General features: G+C 37.7%; 1 protein-coding gene across 27 annotated transcripts in view; it reads right to left on the bottom strand.

Annotated features, from left to right (window-relative positions):
• The window catches only part of SGIP1 (SH3GL interacting endocytic adaptor 1), a 204,969-nt gene that overhangs the window by 65,417 nt on the left and 120,841 nt on the right, over nt 1-18,711 (bottom strand). For 15 of the 27 annotated variants that reach the window (XM_072820660.1, XM_072820659.1, XM_072820664.1 and 12 more), the window contains 6 exons: nt 12,848-12,872; nt 11,768-11,819; nt 10,368-10,453; nt 6,613-6,705; nt 3,786-3,860; nt 1,147-1,647 (listed from right to left, as the gene is read on the bottom strand). In XM_072820660.1, coding sequence (XP_072676761.1) covers nt 1,147-1,647; nt 3,786-3,860; nt 6,613-6,705; nt 10,368-10,453; nt 11,768-11,819; nt 12,848-12,872 — 832 coding nt within the window. The remainder of the gene's footprint in view (nt 1-1,146; nt 1,648-3,785; nt 3,861-6,612; nt 6,706-10,367; nt 10,454-11,767; nt 11,820-12,847; nt 12,873-18,711) is intronic. The other 12 variants (XM_072820668.1, XM_072820669.1, XM_072820671.1 and 9 more) reach the window with 1 other exon arrangement.

Below are 18,711 nucleotides of genomic sequence, written 5' to 3'. Positions count from 1 at the left end.
TAAGGATGAAATGATGTGCACAAAGCATTAAGATGATACCCAGGAGAAGAAACTGTAGCCATATTATTGACAAAGGCTCTCAGAGGTCCTATGGTAAAGAAACCTGCCGATTTTAACACAATGTTCTCCAAATTTGATAATTGAGTAGCTCTTCTTTTTTGGTAGAAGAAGGCACATGGGACACGTGTAGTGATATAAAGGTGAATCTCCAGCCCTCTCCTTGATCAGATTGGTTGCTTGAAGCACAGGAATTTTCAAACACATGCACTCTGTGCACTGTTTGCCTATTGAAAGAGGCAACAGTGATAACTGACTGTTACAAAAGAGACAAATGCCTTTCCTTCCTATCTCTTGCCTTTCCTTCCTATCTCTTACTAGATCTAAATTATCATAAACTTGGTTGCTTCTTCCAAAGCAACAAACAAACAAACAAACAAACAAACAAAAAAACACATGGCACTCAGAAGGTGCCTAAACCGAACCCACGGGCATAAGAGGAAAGGCACTGTAGGGTCTTGCCAAGTAAGTCTGAGTACCAGTAGAATAAAAAAATATTGAAGAAGATACCTTAAAAATTTTTTTTATCTTTCTTAGGTTTGTGTGGCAGATATTGCCATCCTTTTATAGGATGGGAACACAAAATGAAGCTCCAAGGAAGGAAAACCAAAACATCAGATTCAATATCAACATTTGCATAGAGAGTCCCAAATTCCATTTCTGATGGACTTTTCCATCTCCTGTCACCATACTTAGAGTTGACTTCATGTGCTGACAGGGAAATTAGACACTGAACATGAAATTCACTGGCTAGGAAATCTGTCTTTCTAGAACTTTCCTAATTCCAAACAGTGACAAAGCAGCTTCCTTTAAAAAACTATGCACTTCCTCACTGCAGGGTGGAAGGCAGAGCACTCCCAAGGAGTGCTAGGAGTGCTAGGAGTGCGGGGAAGAACACATCCACAGACTTGCACTATGACAGTTAGCATTCGATGCACTAGGACATGCCATGGGGCCACAGAACACCCAGACCAGAGGAACGGTGGAAGCTCTAAAGCCAACTGCCAGGCAGGAGGAGGGTGTTGTTCACACTGCAGCAGCCACGGCCATTCCCGGTCACACGAAGCACACTCAAACAGTAAGACGTACCACTGGTGGTCCCCGTACCACTGCCCGAGCCAGGTCCAGGGGATGAAACCACAGTCCTGTAGGTGGGTGGTGGTGGGGGAGGTGGGGTTGCTCTCTGTCCCAACCCGAAATCTTTGGGAGATGAGATTGTTTCTAAGTAATCATCTTTAATGAAGGTCTGCTCAGCGATTTTCTTCTGGACTTCTTCTAAATTGAGCGGCGATGGTACATTGCGCGGAGGACCAGGGGGTCCTGGGGGCCCTGGGGGGCCTGGAGGTCCCGGGGGGCCCGGAGGTGGGGAGTCAGATGGGTTGTCTGATGCAGCTGGTGGGGACACCACCTTTTCCCTTGGAGTCAACTCTGGCGTAACATGTTCCGGGGATGTATCAGAAAAATGGACCCACTTTTCTTCAGCATTAGCAGCAACAGACTTGGGGGATGACACTGGACCAAAAATGCTGTCCAAGTCATTGATGGATGGTAGCTTTTCAATTTTGACCTCTGTGGCTGACTGGTCACTTCCTGTGGTTAAAGTAGTTGATTTTTAACTTTAATTGACTTTGTGAATATTATTTTCATGGGGCGGGAGTGGGAGGGAGTGAGGCAAAGAATAGTAAACAGATTGCCTCCTGAGGTGTAAAAATAACTGGATCAGAACTGAAGGGGAGGAGAGACAGTTCCCTGCCTCCAGAATTTGAGCATCACCTTTTTATGTTGTTATTTTACCCTTTCTATTGAGTGACCCCAGGTAGCTGTTTTTACCACCATTGAAAGCGCTGAGTGTGCTACTACTCTCAAAGGCTGCTCACAAGAGTGCAGAAGGTGATCACTCTGAAAACGCTGCACTTTGAAAAGGTTCACAGAGTACAGGCTCTGGAACTGCACTTCCAAAAGGGAGGTCCCTTCTGAAAGTCTGGCCTACCAAATTACAGACAACACAGTAGAAAGAAAATTGATAGCTGAAAATCACCCTCATATTTGATAAAGACTGTCTGTTCTAGCACATTAAAATGTTTGGTGAAACTAATAATTATCTGTTAGTTTAAAAAAGTTATTGTATCATAACAAGCTGTACATCCTCCACCTTCAATACACCAGAAACACAGTACAGAGATTATTTAGAGGAATATCCCCCACATATATTCACAAACACACACATATACACCCCACATACAACACACACAGGTTATTGAGAAGACATTTACTACTTATTAGAACTGTTATGAATATACTTGCTTAAGAGGGAGGAAAACTCAAAATATCTTTGTAATTTCTTTTCTCATCAAGTCTAACCTGTTAACATCATAGATGGAACTGTGATATACATCGATCTGGAGTCATGAAACACAAAAGTCTCTATTTTACTTAATCATTAGCAGCAGCTCTTCTTTTTAATTTAACTTACCAGTAATATGAGAGAAAATTAAAACTATCTTCTACAGCTTGGCAGGAAATGCTTGATAACCAGTGCAATGTGAGGAAGTGCACTTTTTATTTAAACACTAAAGTTATTGAAATTCGAAACTGTCCCTGAATAATTGCAAGGCATGAGCAGAAGCAACTTTACCTTTAAATAACCCATCGACTCTAAGAACTGGCTCAGCACTTCCATATTTCACATTAGAAAAGAATTAACCTTCAAGACTCCAAGGCCACAGATAAACAGGGTAGCAGATTGCATGTCCCACAATATTTATAATTCTGTCACTAGTAGATTTATTTCTGTCTAACATATTTATGAGAATACAAGGAGCCAAAATGATTTGAACTTGCAGATACCTTTACCTTTGACGCTCTGGATGACTCTTCGTTGGGTTTTAATCAATATAAATTTCAAAAATGACTATGGCTTGCACTTGGTCTTGTTGATAAATACCTACTCTGCAGCTATCAAACTCACCAGGCTACATAAATAGCAAAGGACAAAGCAGCAATAGAATTCCAAAGGTGATAACGAATCATATTCTAAGGGCCCAGACACATAACATAGCAATTACTGCTTTTGACTTGCTAGCCCAATAGAACAGGGTAGATTATAAATTGCAGGAATATGTAGTATTGATTTTAATAGAAGGTAAAGATGTGCCTTAGAAATTATCTGTCTAAAGGCATGTGGCAGTTCCTTGACATATGCCATGATCCTCACACAGCTCTTTGCCACTGGATAATAAGGATTCCTGGGAAAAAAATTCCCCATCTCCCAAGCTTACCCACAGGCTGCACATCCTGGGAACCATTCTATGTCTTTGTAGACTAGGCAGTTTTAATTCTAGAAAAAATAATGATCGGTTCTTGGGAAAATATGAATTGTGCCTTGAGATTTTTAATTTGTAAATCATTAAAATGAGTTCCAAAGAAGTAAAATGCCAATTAAACAGGGACTTTCGATGTCGACATTTTTTTTTCTTTCTTTTCCCAGTAAATGTGGCCCTCATTCAATAAGATGGTACACAGGAAAAATTAATTGAGAAAGAATATTTTGTGAAACCTGAGAGTGATACTCTAAAATAAATCTGCAGAGTAAGTTGTAATGGAAGGAAAACCAAACGCAAACATTTTCATGCTAAGTCTCTACAGCTTCAGACACATCGGGGCGTGTTGGGGTCCAGGGCCATTGCTGATTGCTGTATCATCCCAGCACAGAAAAAACTGAAGCTTACCTGGTGCAACTGTTAGTGGGGAGCCTGTTCGGGGTGGGGTGGCTGGTACATTTTTGGGAGGCAGTGGTGGAGGTGCTGAAAAGACATGAGAAACCAAGCATTATTGATTGCTTTCTCCTTAACTGACACAATATTTTGTAGATAAGCAGGATTTGGGCTTTCATCCATATTGCTGCTATTGGTAATGTCATAACCATTAATAGTTTAAATTTTTTAAAATTCAGAGCTAAGAAAGTGAAGCAGGACCCATTCAGATTCTTCCACTTTATGATAATAAGAATTTGTCAAAAGAATGTCATATGATGTGGGACGCCTGGTGGCTCAGCAGTTGGGTGCCACCTTCGGCTCAGGTCGTGATCCTGGGATCTGGGATCGAGTTCTGTACTGGGCTCCCTTCGAGGAACCTGCTTCTCCCTCTGCCTATGTCTCTGTCTCTCTGTCTCTCTCATGAATAAATAAATAAATCTTTAAAAAAAGAATGTCAGGTGATAATTATAATGTCATCTTTTTATTCATTCATCCCTTTATTTGACAAACTTCAAGCACTAGCAAAGTTCTGCAGCATACTAGGAACTAGGGACTTAGGGTTGAATAAAAGAATCTTCTGTCCTCAGGAAGTTATGGTTGAATGAATGAATATCACATTAACAGATGATTATAATCTAGGGTGTGGTGAAGGAAATGAAAATATCTTGGGGGAGACTCAGGTGAAGGGTTTTTAATATAGTCAGGATTGTATTGCCTAGAGTGAATCTGGAAAGATGTCTCAAAGTTATACATTTTAACTTTTAGTATATTTTTTTGAAAGTCTGAAGCAATATAAATGGGAGCAAGGAAAAATACCCTGATTCCCCTGGTAAAAATTACAGCAAAGCAAAACCCCTGAGATAGAATAAGTATTGTATTATGGCCTGAACCCAGAGATTCAGCCCCCTGAACTAGACTTGTCATTTTGCAGGCAAGGTTAGGGATCACTGTTTCAACAGGTACATCTTTTTTCTTCTTTTTTCCTTACATGTATGTTTTCCTGTCACTGGATCCATTTGGTAGATTCAAGGAGTTCACACTAATTTCATAAACCAGATTCCAGTTCATTTGTGAATCTCAAATGTTGTTCAGTCTTTCAGGACCTAAAAGCAGAGTGGGTCAGCTGGTTGGAGAGTGCTTGGCAGCACTAGAAAGAGTACCTTTCTGTCACTCCAACTCCACCTGACTTCATTTAATTTTAGAGAGCATCCTGTCTTTCTACACAACAGGCACGACTAATAGTTATCATCCTAAAGCCCAGAAATATGTGCTTCCTAGTCTTCGTTGTGAGCTTCTGAAAACTACACCTCAATTGGATCAGGTTTTTCCATAGAAGTTAAAAGTCAATCAGGGGCTCTGTTTCTGATGAAGGTTCACTGCAAAAATTGAGGTCATAGTCAACAAAAACACATAAAATACAGTAAGAGCATAATAATTTAAAATAGCTGATTTATGCTGCAATCACAAAATGAGCAAAATTATATCATACACACCAATTATACAACAGCCTCTGCCATGCTAAGTGCAGTTGCTGCACATGAAACTCAGAAAACTCTAAAATGCCAATAATTGGCCTTAAAATCAATACATCACCTACATAAACATTTCATTTATGTAGTTTCTTGGCATCTAGGAAAGGTTTTCTAGGAAGAATCTGGATGGCTCAGGTTTCTAAAGAAAGCTTTTCAAGGAAGTTAGAGCTTTTGCACTGGCTTTGTTTCCCAGTAGCACAGAGACACATTCAAAATCACATCACTGGGGTTCAAATTTTCTCAAAGCACATCTCTAAAAGTTTAGATGTTAAAATAGTTATTGGTGATGATGTTTTTCCTCTCCTGTTTTATGAAGAAAATATCTTTGAAAAGACTGGATTGCATGGTTTTATAGCAATATCTCTTGGAAACAACCTCTTGGGCCTTTGATTAGGTATCCCTCTGGTTAATTCTGATGATTATTTTTAGGCCCCATAAAGCAGAACCTCGGGAATACTGAACTGGAAACGTATTGATTAGTGTGTATGTAAGCCTCACGAAGTGTAGACACCCATTGCATCTCATTACTGCCCCAAATGCCTCTCCCTGAGACTCAGTCTTCCTTACAAAGGCATTTTAAGGAGTGCTTTCCACAAGTGTGGATGCTATGAGAAGTCTACTGAAATGAGAACTCAAGAAATCCATCAAGGAGGTGGCTTGACCAAATAAGCAATCCACTCAGGCCAAATAGTCCAACCGACTATTACCTGACTCTCAGCATCTTCAGGAGGAAGGGGGGTGAGTGCTGGAATAGTAGTTCTCACGGCCCCTGGTTTGAGACAAGTTTGCCCAGGCCTCCTGTCTCAGCTTCCTACCAAATAGCATCATTTCTCTTGCTTTCCAATTATCCCTCTTTCATCTCAATGTGTCCTTTCTGTACCTTGCATCCTCCTTGTCTTGTAGGACTAGCAGAGACTATCTGACTCCACTTCTGTGTTGAGTGGTAGCCCAGTATCTGGAGCAGGGTAGGTTTCTTTAGCTTATTTGCTTCTTCCTCTTATACATGCATATTCAATTAATGAACGAACAGGCATATAGGATGTCAGAAGAGGCTATTATTCAAAGTTAATAACGTTATTGTATTACTTTTGCCTTGACAAACTGCCCTAGGCCCCTAAAACTCTAAAGCCCTACTAGAGTAACCTCTTCTAATATTATACAGTCAAAATGTTGCTTACGTACTTTCTACAAGTTGCTTAATTTCACTATGCAGACAGACAGTAAAATGAGTCACTTATTTTTCCAGACAGAACAAACACATAACTTACTTCCAGTGGGAAAAGGCCTTGTTAACTTTGGCGACTCGATGCTTGGATTAATTGGTTGGCCTGCACCCCATATCTCAGGCTGATCTAAAAGAACTGGAACCATAAAAAGAAAATTTCCCAAAGTGAGCTCAAAAAAGAAATACTCCTGGATTTCAGCACTTAAAATTTCAATTCAAAATTGAGCTTCACAAAATTATCTCTCTCTTGCCTCAGTTCTAGCAAAGTAATTTAGAAGTGTGCTGCTCCTCATTCTTTTCAAGCAAAGAATGCAAATGACAGTGGTGTGTGTGTGTGTGTGTGTGTGTGTGTGTGGTGATGGTAGGGGTGTCTGTGTGTGTGTACACATAGCTAAATAAAAACTTTTGAAATACAGCATCTGTATTTTCTTCCTGGTTGGTCATTTAAGGACATTCTGAATGTCAGTATATGTACTAGCTCTATTTCTGGCACCCATTTGAAGATCTAGGCATTAATCCCATGGACAGTCATTTCAAGTTGGCTTATTTAAAGTTTGGTATGAATATGCTTCAAAAATGAAAGTGCCTGGGTTTTATAGAGTGACTTGTATCTTTAAAGGATCATATAGGGTCTTTAAGTAAACTTTTTACAGTATCATAAAGAGAAATGAAATTATTCTAAAAATACTTGGTAAATATCTTAAGAGAACAAGAAAAATAAATAAGGGCTTCGACACTTAAAGGAAATCAGAGAAATTAAGTATTAGGTCTAATGACACTGAATCTAACATTGTTTATATTTCTTCTGTCTCTGTGTTTTGATTTTTTTATTGCTATGATAATAATGTAAACAATTAGGTCTTTTCTGCACATATCATGTACCAGAGTCTATGCAAGTACTGCTTTTAATTCATTATGTTGTAAAACACAATTTGGGAAGTTAATGGGATATGAATTTAAATCCAGCCTCTAGGGACGCCTGGGTGGCTCAGTGGTTGAGCATCTGCCTTCGGCTCAGGACTGGATCCCAGGATCTGGGACTCTCTGCGAGGAGCCTGCTTCTCCCTCTGCCTGTGTCTCTGCCTCTCTCTCTGTGTGTCTCTCATGAATAAATAAATAAATCTTTAATGTTAATAAATAAATAAATCCAGCCTCTAAACTTAGACTGTAGGACCTTGGGCCAGTCATTTCACCTCTGAGCTTCCTTTCCTTCAGAGTAGAGGTAATAAGAGCAATCTGAGAATTATTAAAAGGATCATGGGAGATAATACATATAAATACAATGTTTACAAACTGCATATAACACACTTATCACAAGGCCAGGAGCTATTATTAGATATTATAGTCCTCACAACATCACCTGGTGGTTGATATTAGTACAATTTTAAGTAGAGGAAGCAAAGATTAAAGTGATTAAATAACATGCCTAAGAGCTACCTGATGAAGTAGAGAAGCTAAGATTCGATCCCAGGCATGCATACCTGACTCCAAAATACATATTTTCCCTCCAGGCATTTTAATTTAGTGATGGAAGAATCAGTGAAAAGAAGTGAGAGTGAGTAGATCTGAAAGGTAAGTGCGGATACTGTAAGACCTCGCGTGCTTGGTGCAAATGTTGAAATTGTATAGAATCTTGGGGGATGAAACCATCTCAAGAGAAAGCAAACTAGGCTCATGGGCAAGTTCAGGTGTGTATTTCCTCTCCATCATAAACCCAAAGATGGTTTTAGTTCTGTTTTGTTTTAACATGAAAGCAAACATTCTCCAAAGCTGTGAAGCAGCGTTTTTTGTTTTTGTTTTTGTTTTTTTCATGGATTTGATGTGGGACACCCCCTTGATTTTTTAAGAACTATTTTCTATTTTGTAAATCAGGTTTCTATACAGTTATGGGATTCTTTTAATAGGTAGATTGAGAAGTAACAAATAAAATTCCACCATTAGTCACTACACAATAATGTCATTAAAAGCAAAATTGAGGGGCATCTGGGTGGCTCAGTCAAATAAGTGTCTGCTTTCAGCTCAGGTAATGATCCCAGAGTCCTGGGATTGAGCTTCATGTCAGGCTCCATGCTCAGCGGGGAGTTTGCTTCTTCCCCTCCCACGGCTCCTCTCCCTGTTCATGCTCTCTCTCACTCTGTCTCTCTCTCAAATAAATACATAAAATCTTTTAAAAATTTAAAAGCAAAATTGATCATAGTTAACATGACAACTGGTAGCCTCATTACAAGGCCACTTCTACTTGGATTCTAAGTTGTAGACATTTAAATCTCTGAAGGAGTATTTAGGGGTGTTCCTTATATATTTCCTAACCAAATCATTGAAAAATATTTTGATGTGGTTGACTCCTAGCTCTTTTCCAGTATCCATTTTCCATTTCTTTTACAATCAAAAAGTTCTAGCTGGCCATATGGCACTAAATTCTCTCTGATTGGCTCTGGTTAAGGTGATGTATGTGTCTTCTAGATTTTGCTCTCACGGGAATTGGCAGTGAGTACACTGGTCCTCCCTTTGCTCCCACCCCCTCCCCATATTATTCTGATTGGGAAGTGATGAGAGCTGGACCAGCTCCTTTGGACCCAGGGACGAAGGCCACATGTTGAGAATAGCAGAACCACCCTACCAGTCCTATATTGTTTACTTTGAGATTGTAAACACAAGACAAAGATAAAATTCTGTATTGTTTAAGTCCCTATACTTTAGAGTGTCTTTGTTACTATAACTTAGTCTACTAATTATGTTTTCAAGTTCTATTGTCCTTAATAGTTCAATTTGATTTCTTTGCTCAACAGTATAAAAAATAACATAATATTATACATATACCATAGTGTTTGTTTGTTTATTTATTTATAAAGATTTTTATTTATTTATTCATGAAAGACACAGAGAAAGAGGGAGAGACAGAAACATAGGCAGAGGGAGAAGCAGGCTCCATGCAGGAAGCCCAATGTGGGACTCGACCCCGGAACTCCAGGATCACACCCTGAGCCAAAGGCAGATGCTCAACCGCTGAGCCACCCAGGTGTCCCTACCATAGTATTTTTAGATCAAATGACTTTTTAAAAATAAAAACATTCAATATTACCCAACACTCCTACCAGAGATACATGCACTAGACCTAAATACATTTCAAGAAGAGTTTGGATGCCTTTTATAGAGTTTTATTTATGTTAGCAGGGTATATACTATTTATAGCCACAAAAAATGGTTAATTTTAAAAACTTAAATATTTAATTCTAGGAATAAATATTTAATAGGTAAACTCAATAATAATGGCTGCATTGATATTTTTCCCACAACATTTTATTTTTAAGTTGGTCAATGATTCAAGGTCATTCTTGGGTCTTGAGCCCACAAACAAGTCTGTTGTGAGCAGCCCACTGAGATCTCCACTGAAGAGGTGGAGAAGAGAGTAAATGTAGTTAGAGAGGCTAGATCACAGAGACAGTGACTATGCCAGGAAGTCTGAAGTTCTAGCTCCACAATGATGACTTACTTGGCTCACAGAGCACTATTCCCTGACTTATTCCCTGTAATTTGTATACATTTGCAGTAATTTTTACCCACCACTTTTGAGGAATGAACTTGTTAGTTATTTGATGTTTCCAGAAGTAAAGTTTCAAATCCTAAAATACTAGAGGTTTGCAAATGAAATTCTTGTTCCAACAGCATACCTAGATTGGAACTTTGCTTTCACATGAGGATCTGATGGTGCATGGCTAAAAACATATACCTTTATTCTAGGTAAGTTATACTTTAATGAAAAGAAAAAAGATCTATAGAGATACATGTTTCTCCTACCTTCTGTCTTCTGTTCATCAAAAGCTGATTCTAATGGTGGGCCAAAGAGGGGAGCCAGGGCCATAGTGTCATCTGTAGGCTTTTTGCTAAATCACACAGATTAAAACAAAACATAAAAGAAAAGGAATATTAATGCTAAAAAGATATACAAGCTTTCAAATGTTTTTCATGGTAAGGCACATATATGTGTAATTGTGTACATACGTGTACATGTACACAAACTCCATGGGACTGGAAAGTATATGTATGAATGTCAATGTGTTATGGACAAGAGAATCACTAGGAGATAAGATCCCTGGTTTTCACTGGGAGACCAAGGTGATGGTTCAATAGAAATAAGTTGGAAAAGAGGAACTCTTTCAAATCATCATGATTCTTTATACCTAGAAGAGATGATACTAGAGATAACAGTTTATTGCAAAGCACCTTCATCTCTTCAGATCTCAAAAACCATTTATATTTCTCTTCATCATCTCTCTATATTGTAGTTAATATGGTGATTAGTAAGAGTCAGGTAGAGAGAAGTTAAGTGACAAGCCACCCAGGAAGTTTGTGTTTGAGTAAGAAACTAGGTCTACTAGTTTCTCATTTCCATCCTGTCTCCCCAATCAATACACACAATAGACTAGTTATAACCTCTGAACACCTTAAATACAGCACATCTCAGAAAAAGAACATGAAGAAATCAAGGGGAAAGGATGGAATAAGTTAAAATCATATCCTTTCTCCTAATTATTACTTAAAGGCTATTAACAATAGGCTGCATAATCTTCATTTCTTCCCTTCATTGATACTGATGAGTTCTGTGTCTATATGTGTGTGGTGGGAGTAAGGGGTGAAGGGGGAGGGGAGCTGGAGAAGGAAGGAAAATGAAAAGGATCCAGCTTTTAAATAGAAATAGTAGTCCTTTTGGAAAACAATGTCCATTTGTACAATACTTAACCCAAAGAATACACAGTGCAAAATACGATGTTTTACAAAGTGAAAAAAAAATAGTAATTCTTTTTTGGTGTATGACATGTGGAATGTATCACGAAACTGAATCCAACTGAACAGGTTATTTTTCATAGGACAATATAATTATACATCAGATCCAACACCAAGAGACATCTTCCAAACACCAAAAGACATCTTCATACAGTCTTTAACCCTTCCATTAGTGTGGGGCCTGCATATTCTGATAGACAGTTACTTTACATGACCATACAGTACTTCCCCCTAAGGATCTCTCTCAGGCTACACTTCTGAGAAATGATAGCATGCTTGAAGCATGCTATGGACTTACATGCAAACAGGACCTTTATTAATAGAATTTGAAGTTCAGTCTAAAGGAGATTTGCTGAATTGTTAGCAATATGTGATGCCTTCTGTAAAACTCAACTAATGTCTTCCATGCTCACCTTATAAGTTCTGGAGTTGGTGTGGAACGCCTGGGTCTCACCACTTCCTCACCTGATGTACAGGACAAAGAAATTTATTTTAGGCATACTTTTACTATTCCCTTCTTATATGTCTTATGAGCTATGTTTGGAAACACTTAGAGATTTAAGTCCCATCCATAAGCAACTCAATATGAAAATTTTGTAAAACAAACCCTCTACCCCGGCAATGCAACAGCCACATATCAGACATATGTAGTAGCATCTTATCTGGCATTTGTAAAACCTAATTAACCAAGGAATTACCATGATAAGCTGTCAAACAGAAGAGTTGTATATTGCATTTTAGTGGAGTAGTCTACCATTCTTCGAATGTCTGCCGCCTTGAGCAGTTCTACTTTCCAATTACCATAAGAGAATACTAAGCCAGGCCATATGTACATAGTACAGGAATCCAGCATTCTTTGCCTGTTCTTTTCTTGAAATGCCAAGAAAATGTTATATCTTTAACTAGCATCCATGAATTTAGAATTTGCTATATGTAGCAGAGGAAAATTGTGCCCTACATAAATTATAACCTGTATCATATCACTGTGGTTGACTAAAGTTTTTATATCAGATAACATTATGAATGGGTTAGTTGCATCTCCCTTCAGTTCTTTCCGCCTTTCTCTTCTTCCGACCCCCATCAACAAACACTTCATTAGATTCATTTCTAAAGTCAAATGATACAGCAAGAGTTCACAAATATAGGAAGAAAATAGCAATGTTTTTCCAAAAACATATTCATTTTCATAATTTGAATATTACTCATTCAGAACCCACGAGGTCCCTTTGTCATTATAAGATTTCTTTGCTATAAAACATTCATGAGCCTTAAAAATCAAGCCCAAGAATGTATAATGCAAATGTATATATATAATATATATACTTATATATATACTTATATAATGTATATATATAATATATATACTTATATATATACTTAAGTATATATATATATATACTTATATATATTATATATATATAATTCTCGAAGATCCAAGGAACTGTTTCTTCTTTTAAATTTTACTCTATTTCTGGTAGCTAGGATATACTTACTGGATAAGTTCCTTTTAATTGCACCCTAGAATTAGAAATAGACACTATAAGGTTTAAGACCACATATATGTTATGTACAATATGTATATTTCTGTCATTTCAATTCAACTGAACTCAGAAATGCAGATGGGGAAAAATGAAATTTTTCTCAGAATTGTTTTCAAGTTGGAAATTGTAGACACACACATATAAATCAGTTTTTCATTTAACTCAAGGATTATAGGGAGAAAAGGAGAGTAAATCATAAGTCTTCTGAACCAGAGAAATCCCTACCTGGGCAGATTTGGTAAATTAAGCAAATATTGAATAGCCTATTAAACAACAACAACAACCACCTTGAAGTCTATCAGACAAATAAATCCAAGCTTAACAAATGTTTTATATTTGAAAATTATAGAATGTATTAGGAGTATGGTCTGCTTTTATTAGGGTAGGGGCAGTCCATGAATTGTTAGTAAAAACAGTCATTATTAAAAAAAAAACAAAAACAAAAAAACAGTCATTATTTTACTAATGTAATTTGTAAAGATACAAGCAGCAAATGTTAAAGGGAAGGAAAACTTGGAGGCATTAATCCTGGATGGGTGTTGTAACCAGGGGGCCAGGGAATTTCATTCTCCTTAGCTGCCCTCCCCACCCCAGTTTCTTCCATTTGCCTACACAGGCCCACCTATTTGCCAATTGAAAGTCATTCCTTTTGTTCAAGGCATTGTGATAGTACAGGAATGCAAACAGCCCTGGCAGGACATATTCGAAGTCATGCATAGTTTTTAAAATACCCTAGCAAAAATTTACTTCCATAACAGAAAGGCTGATTAGATAAAAAGTTCTGATTCAAAACTACTATGAAAGGGTCTTAGCATGGGATGCTATCAGAAAAGCAGAGCACTGGAAGGGTGGCATCATGGAGTGGGAGGTAGCCTGGAAGGGCCTGCCTTAGGAGAACAGTAGGGCCATAGCTGGGTCAGGGGAGGGTACAATTATAAGTATTCCAGAGGGTATGACCATGTGCTTGGTGGGGTGTGGTGTCACAGGTATGTTTTCTTCTCTCATATGATAACATTAACAGCTCAGGACAAGATGTAGTGCCTCTATAATAGACCTAGAAGAAACTTCTCACCTTCTTTCCTAGGATTTATCAGAATTTTCTCTCATTTTGAACTCATTTACAATAGAGCAGTAGTTTCAATCTAAGCAAGAATTCACTAGGTGTTTTCTAGTGAATGGCTCAATCTTTCAAACTCTATTCTCTGGCTTGTCTTGCCTAATAATACAATTTGTGTGTATGTGCCATTATAGAGAATTATTCTATTACTAGTAAAGATTTTTAAAATAGATTATTTTATTTACTTTAATGAATAAACATTTTAAATTAATATATTAGACTAAGTTAATATGTTTATTTAGATTAATAAACATTTAAATTAAATATGGTCATTTAAATCAGCTATAGTCATTATGAGAATTTGGATACAGGTTGGCTTTTGGAAAATAAGGCTCCACAGACAAAAATAAGAGAACAAATTGTTAAAAGGAATTAAAATGTTTTTCTAGGTTTGGAAGCCTCAGATGGTCAGATTCTTATGGGTGTGATGGAAAGATACCAGGGTTCTACTTCCAAGTAGTCAATCACAAGGTTGGCAATGAGGGAACAGGACCCACCTAGAATTGTGAGAGCTGAAACCCAAGAGATAGGAGACCCCAGAGGCTGTATTGAAGATCTTTTGGCTCTCTATCTTATCCCTTTTATTAAAAATGTAATACTTCTGAAACCAAGAAGCTACAATAGATGTTTATTGTTGAAAGGCACTGTTTAGTGCCAAGAAGCCCCTGTACATTCTTATTAAATATGCCTCATAAATGAGCAATCACCAGTTAAGTGCAATCAAGGTATGGCAGAAATAGGCAAGAAAACTCTGTGGTTTAGAATTTAGGAAAAATAAAATAATATCAATTTAGAAAGGAACAGTTAACTTGGATGATCAGCAAGTCAGCAGCAACAGAAAAGAAAGTCGCCATTGTCAGCTGGATCCAGCACACAGCTCTGATGGCCTGGAGTTGCAGCATGGCAAATCTAGAACGAGGTTAAGTTTTTGTTGACACAAACCACATTCAGCCCACTGAATCAAAAAATCATCTTCTTTCCAAAGGACCACATTTTTCTCTTTTCAATGATTGTCTTTACATGTATATTGTGAATAAACTACCTTCATTTTGAATTAATTCCTTTTTTCCTTTAAAATAAAAAGAGTACTTGTCATAATCTGAAATGTCGCCTAACTGGTGGGTAGGAATCATCCACACCTGAACAGCAGTCCCTGGAGGTGTTGTCTTTGATCATTGGCTGTATAGTACAAACAGCTTGTCAACTGGGGGCAGAGTAATGGCCTCAAATAATGATTAATCAAATGGCATATGCCCCTGGAGGGCATTTCAGAGAGCATTGTTTTCAGTTCCATTTCCTCTTTCAAGGCAGATGGGGGTCATTTCAAACATAGCAAAGACCCTTCTTTTTGTTGCTTGAATTCATCATACTCTTCAACCTGAGAAAAATGACTGAGATTTCACTTTGAGCAATGCAAATTAATACTTATTAGTCTTCAGTGGTGAAATAATAGAATAATGTGACAGCCTAGAGGTATTGCCTGAAAATATGTCTTTCTCCTAATACATAAATTATGATTATATTATTATGTATCAGTATATACTGATCAATGTAAATTATGGTCCAAGAATTTATATTAAATTCAAGCTTAAAAACAATGTGGCTTAAAAATCGTTTCCTTACTTTTCTTATTCTTTATTATCATTTTTCTCTAAACTTCTATGGTGCTTTCTGGTCAATCTCCAGGCCTTGCATACACACATACACCCCACCCCACCCCGCCCAACACACACACACACACACACACACACACACACACACACACATATTTTTCAAATTTAGCACTACGTTTGGGATACCTATCTATTAATTTAGTTTGTTATAGAAAACTGCTCTGATAATCCTAAAATACGCTCTTGATGCTTATAGGACCAAAGGCTTCCAACCAGTAAACCTAATTTATCTGCTTCATTCATACTGGGTTATAAGTTTAATGGGAAGCCAAAAGTGGCTACCTTGCCTTGGCAATTATTTTCTCTACAGATGTTTAAGGTAAAAATGTTGAGAGTTCTTACCGGGCTGCGCCTCTGTGATCAGCAAAAAGGAAGAGAGAACAGATACCTAGTCAGAGAATGATGGATCAGTCAACAGGCTTGGGTAATAGAGGACTTCAACAGCCAACCAAACATACACTCCAAGTAACTAGGCCAAAGGAAGACAGGCAGTCATCACGCCTTCAGCTTCTTTAAAAACCATAAGGAAGTTTTGGGAGAACCTAAAAAGAAGCTATCTGTGGTAAAATATAGCTTTGCTAATTGGGTGTACTATCTCAGTGATATGTATTCAAGAACAAGACAAACATACAGGAGAACATCACTGATGGCTTTTAATGTTTTGTTATAAGAAGTTTCTCTCCAGATTATTTGGGGAGGAGTTTCTAGAGACTAGATACTATGGAGAAAAGTGTTTTCCACACACAACAGGTGTTAGCAAATGCCACAGACACCATAATTTGGACTAAATTGGATGCTTCCCAAATCAGAGAGCAGGATTAGAAAGATCTCTTCTTTGCCTGGCTCTTCTTTTTGGTGTACTATTGCATGAATGCTGATGAGAACTTTTTTCTTAAGTATCTGTTCTTGGGCTGGTGATTTGGGCAGCCTCTAGCAATGAGTAGGAATGTAATGGGGAAGATGAGGAGCCCCTGACAAGCACAGATGGCAATAATTCCAACTGTCCAGCATCAGTAGAACAACGGTGGACCAGATGATGTCTGGAATAATACAATGAGCAGACATGACTCCTCTCTTTCACTTCTCAAACCTGGATTATAGCTGCTATCAATTTATTCCAACAATCTCTGATTACTCTCCCTCTTCTCCCTCTTCAGGATTTTTCTGTAGTAATAAGAATGACTAACATGTGAGTGGGGAGAGAGATGTTGCTTAGAGTTTTGCTTTCAAAATATGGGCTACCTCAAGAAGTCACTAGAGGCTACCTAGGAACCAGTATTACTTAAATCCCCAAATCTGGGGGCCAGGGGCACAAACACCTAAGTATCTTGAATGTTGCTCAAAGGAAAAGGATCGTTCTTCTCTAGAACAGAAAGGAAATGAGCCTCTAGTGTTTTATCCCTGGGAGGCCTCTATGGGTATCTGGTCCAATGGCCTATATGATAAAGAGGGGGAAAATGAGTCTCTGAGACCAACAGCTAGTGAATGGGTAGAACCAGACACAGACTTTAGAGCTCTGGTCACATTCTTACATTACATTGTGGGAGGACTTCTAAAGCAGAGAACCATGAATGGTTACTTCTTGATTTGAATGTTTTGTAACAAAACTCATCATTTTAGACATATTTACTCTAGTCAATTCTACTTATAATATTTTAGACTTTCTCATTTGCCTTATTTTCCAGATTCTGCTCTATATTGTTCCCACCTTTTTTGTACATTTGTTGATATGCATGGATGTAATTTACATAAAATCAGAAAAAAGCCCAGAAAATACGTATTTCTGGGCTTGGATTATTTTACTGACTAATTCATACTGTGTTTTGAGAGGAATTCACTATTTTATATGAAAATTTAGGCTTTATAATTCTTTTAATGACCAGACTAAAGTTCTTCTCTAAGAAGAAAATGTAGGAGCTTATGATTTTAGCTTCAATTTCGTGGCTAACAATTCACTTTTAAAAGTTGCATAAACCACAGCAAAGGGGATTAAAAGCAACACAAATCTCTCTAAAATGAAATTATGAAAAGTAATGCATCTAAAATGCGGATTGCACCCATACAGAGGCAGAACCTTAAATTCAAAGAAACCATATTAATTTAAGATTATAGAGAACACTTTTCAAAATAATTAGGTATATTAATATACCCAATTTAAGCCATATTTTAATTCCAATGAGTTAAAAACCTATATTTTTTAATCAACCGTTCCTGTTTGTATTGTTTTTCTAGTGAAAGATAATAACATAAAATAACATTTTGGCTTGTTGTTGGGAAGTAGGTGGGGGGATGGGCTAAATGTGTCATGGACATTAAGGAGGGCGCTTGTGGGATAACACTGGGTATCATATGTAAGTGATGAATCACTAAATTTTACTCTTGAAACCAATACTACACTATATGTTAACTAACTTGAATTAAAAAAAAAAAAGCATTCTGGAAACTCCACTTGCAAAATGTCTTCATCTGGGGCAAAACTGTTCAAATTCATGCAGTCACAAGCTTATTATCCAGAATCCAGAAGGCCCAGCTAGCAGCTGTGGGGAGGTCAGACCCAGAAGGCCTCAAAGTCCATAATTAAGAGCTATTTGAGAGGCGCCTCGGTGGTTCAGTTGGTTAAGCATCTGCCTTCAGCTCAGGTCATGATCCCATGGTCCTGGGATCGGGCCCTGTATCTGGCTCCCTGCTCAGGAGAGAGTCTGCTTCTTCCTCTGCTTCTGTCCCTACTCATGCTCTCTTGGTCTCTCTGTCAAATAAATCTTTTTTAAAAAAAGAGCTATTTGAAACCTTCAAAAGAAAAAGAATTCTACACCTCAGAACGAAGGACTTCATATATGTTATTTATCACCATTAAAGTGTATAAAGCAGCTGTAGGCTCTGCTGAACAACAATTTTGACAGCAAAGTCTGTATGAGCCAGGAGAGGAGTGTCTTTGCCTACTAAAAGTTTTATTTTACTCCTTCTCCTCTCATTTCCCAAGAATTTTGAAAGCTTTAGTGTTCTATCTTTGCTCTAGCAATATATAG

Source organism: Canis lupus, chromosome 3 (assembly GCF_048164855.1).
Source record: "Canis lupus baileyi chromosome 3, mCanLup2.hap1, whole genome shotgun sequence".
NCBI classification, from domain to species: Eukaryota; Metazoa; Chordata; class Mammalia; order Carnivora; family Canidae; genus Canis; species Canis lupus.
The sequence above is the reverse complement of the archived record's forward strand: the minus strand, read 5'-3'. Positions and strand labels throughout refer to the sequence as shown.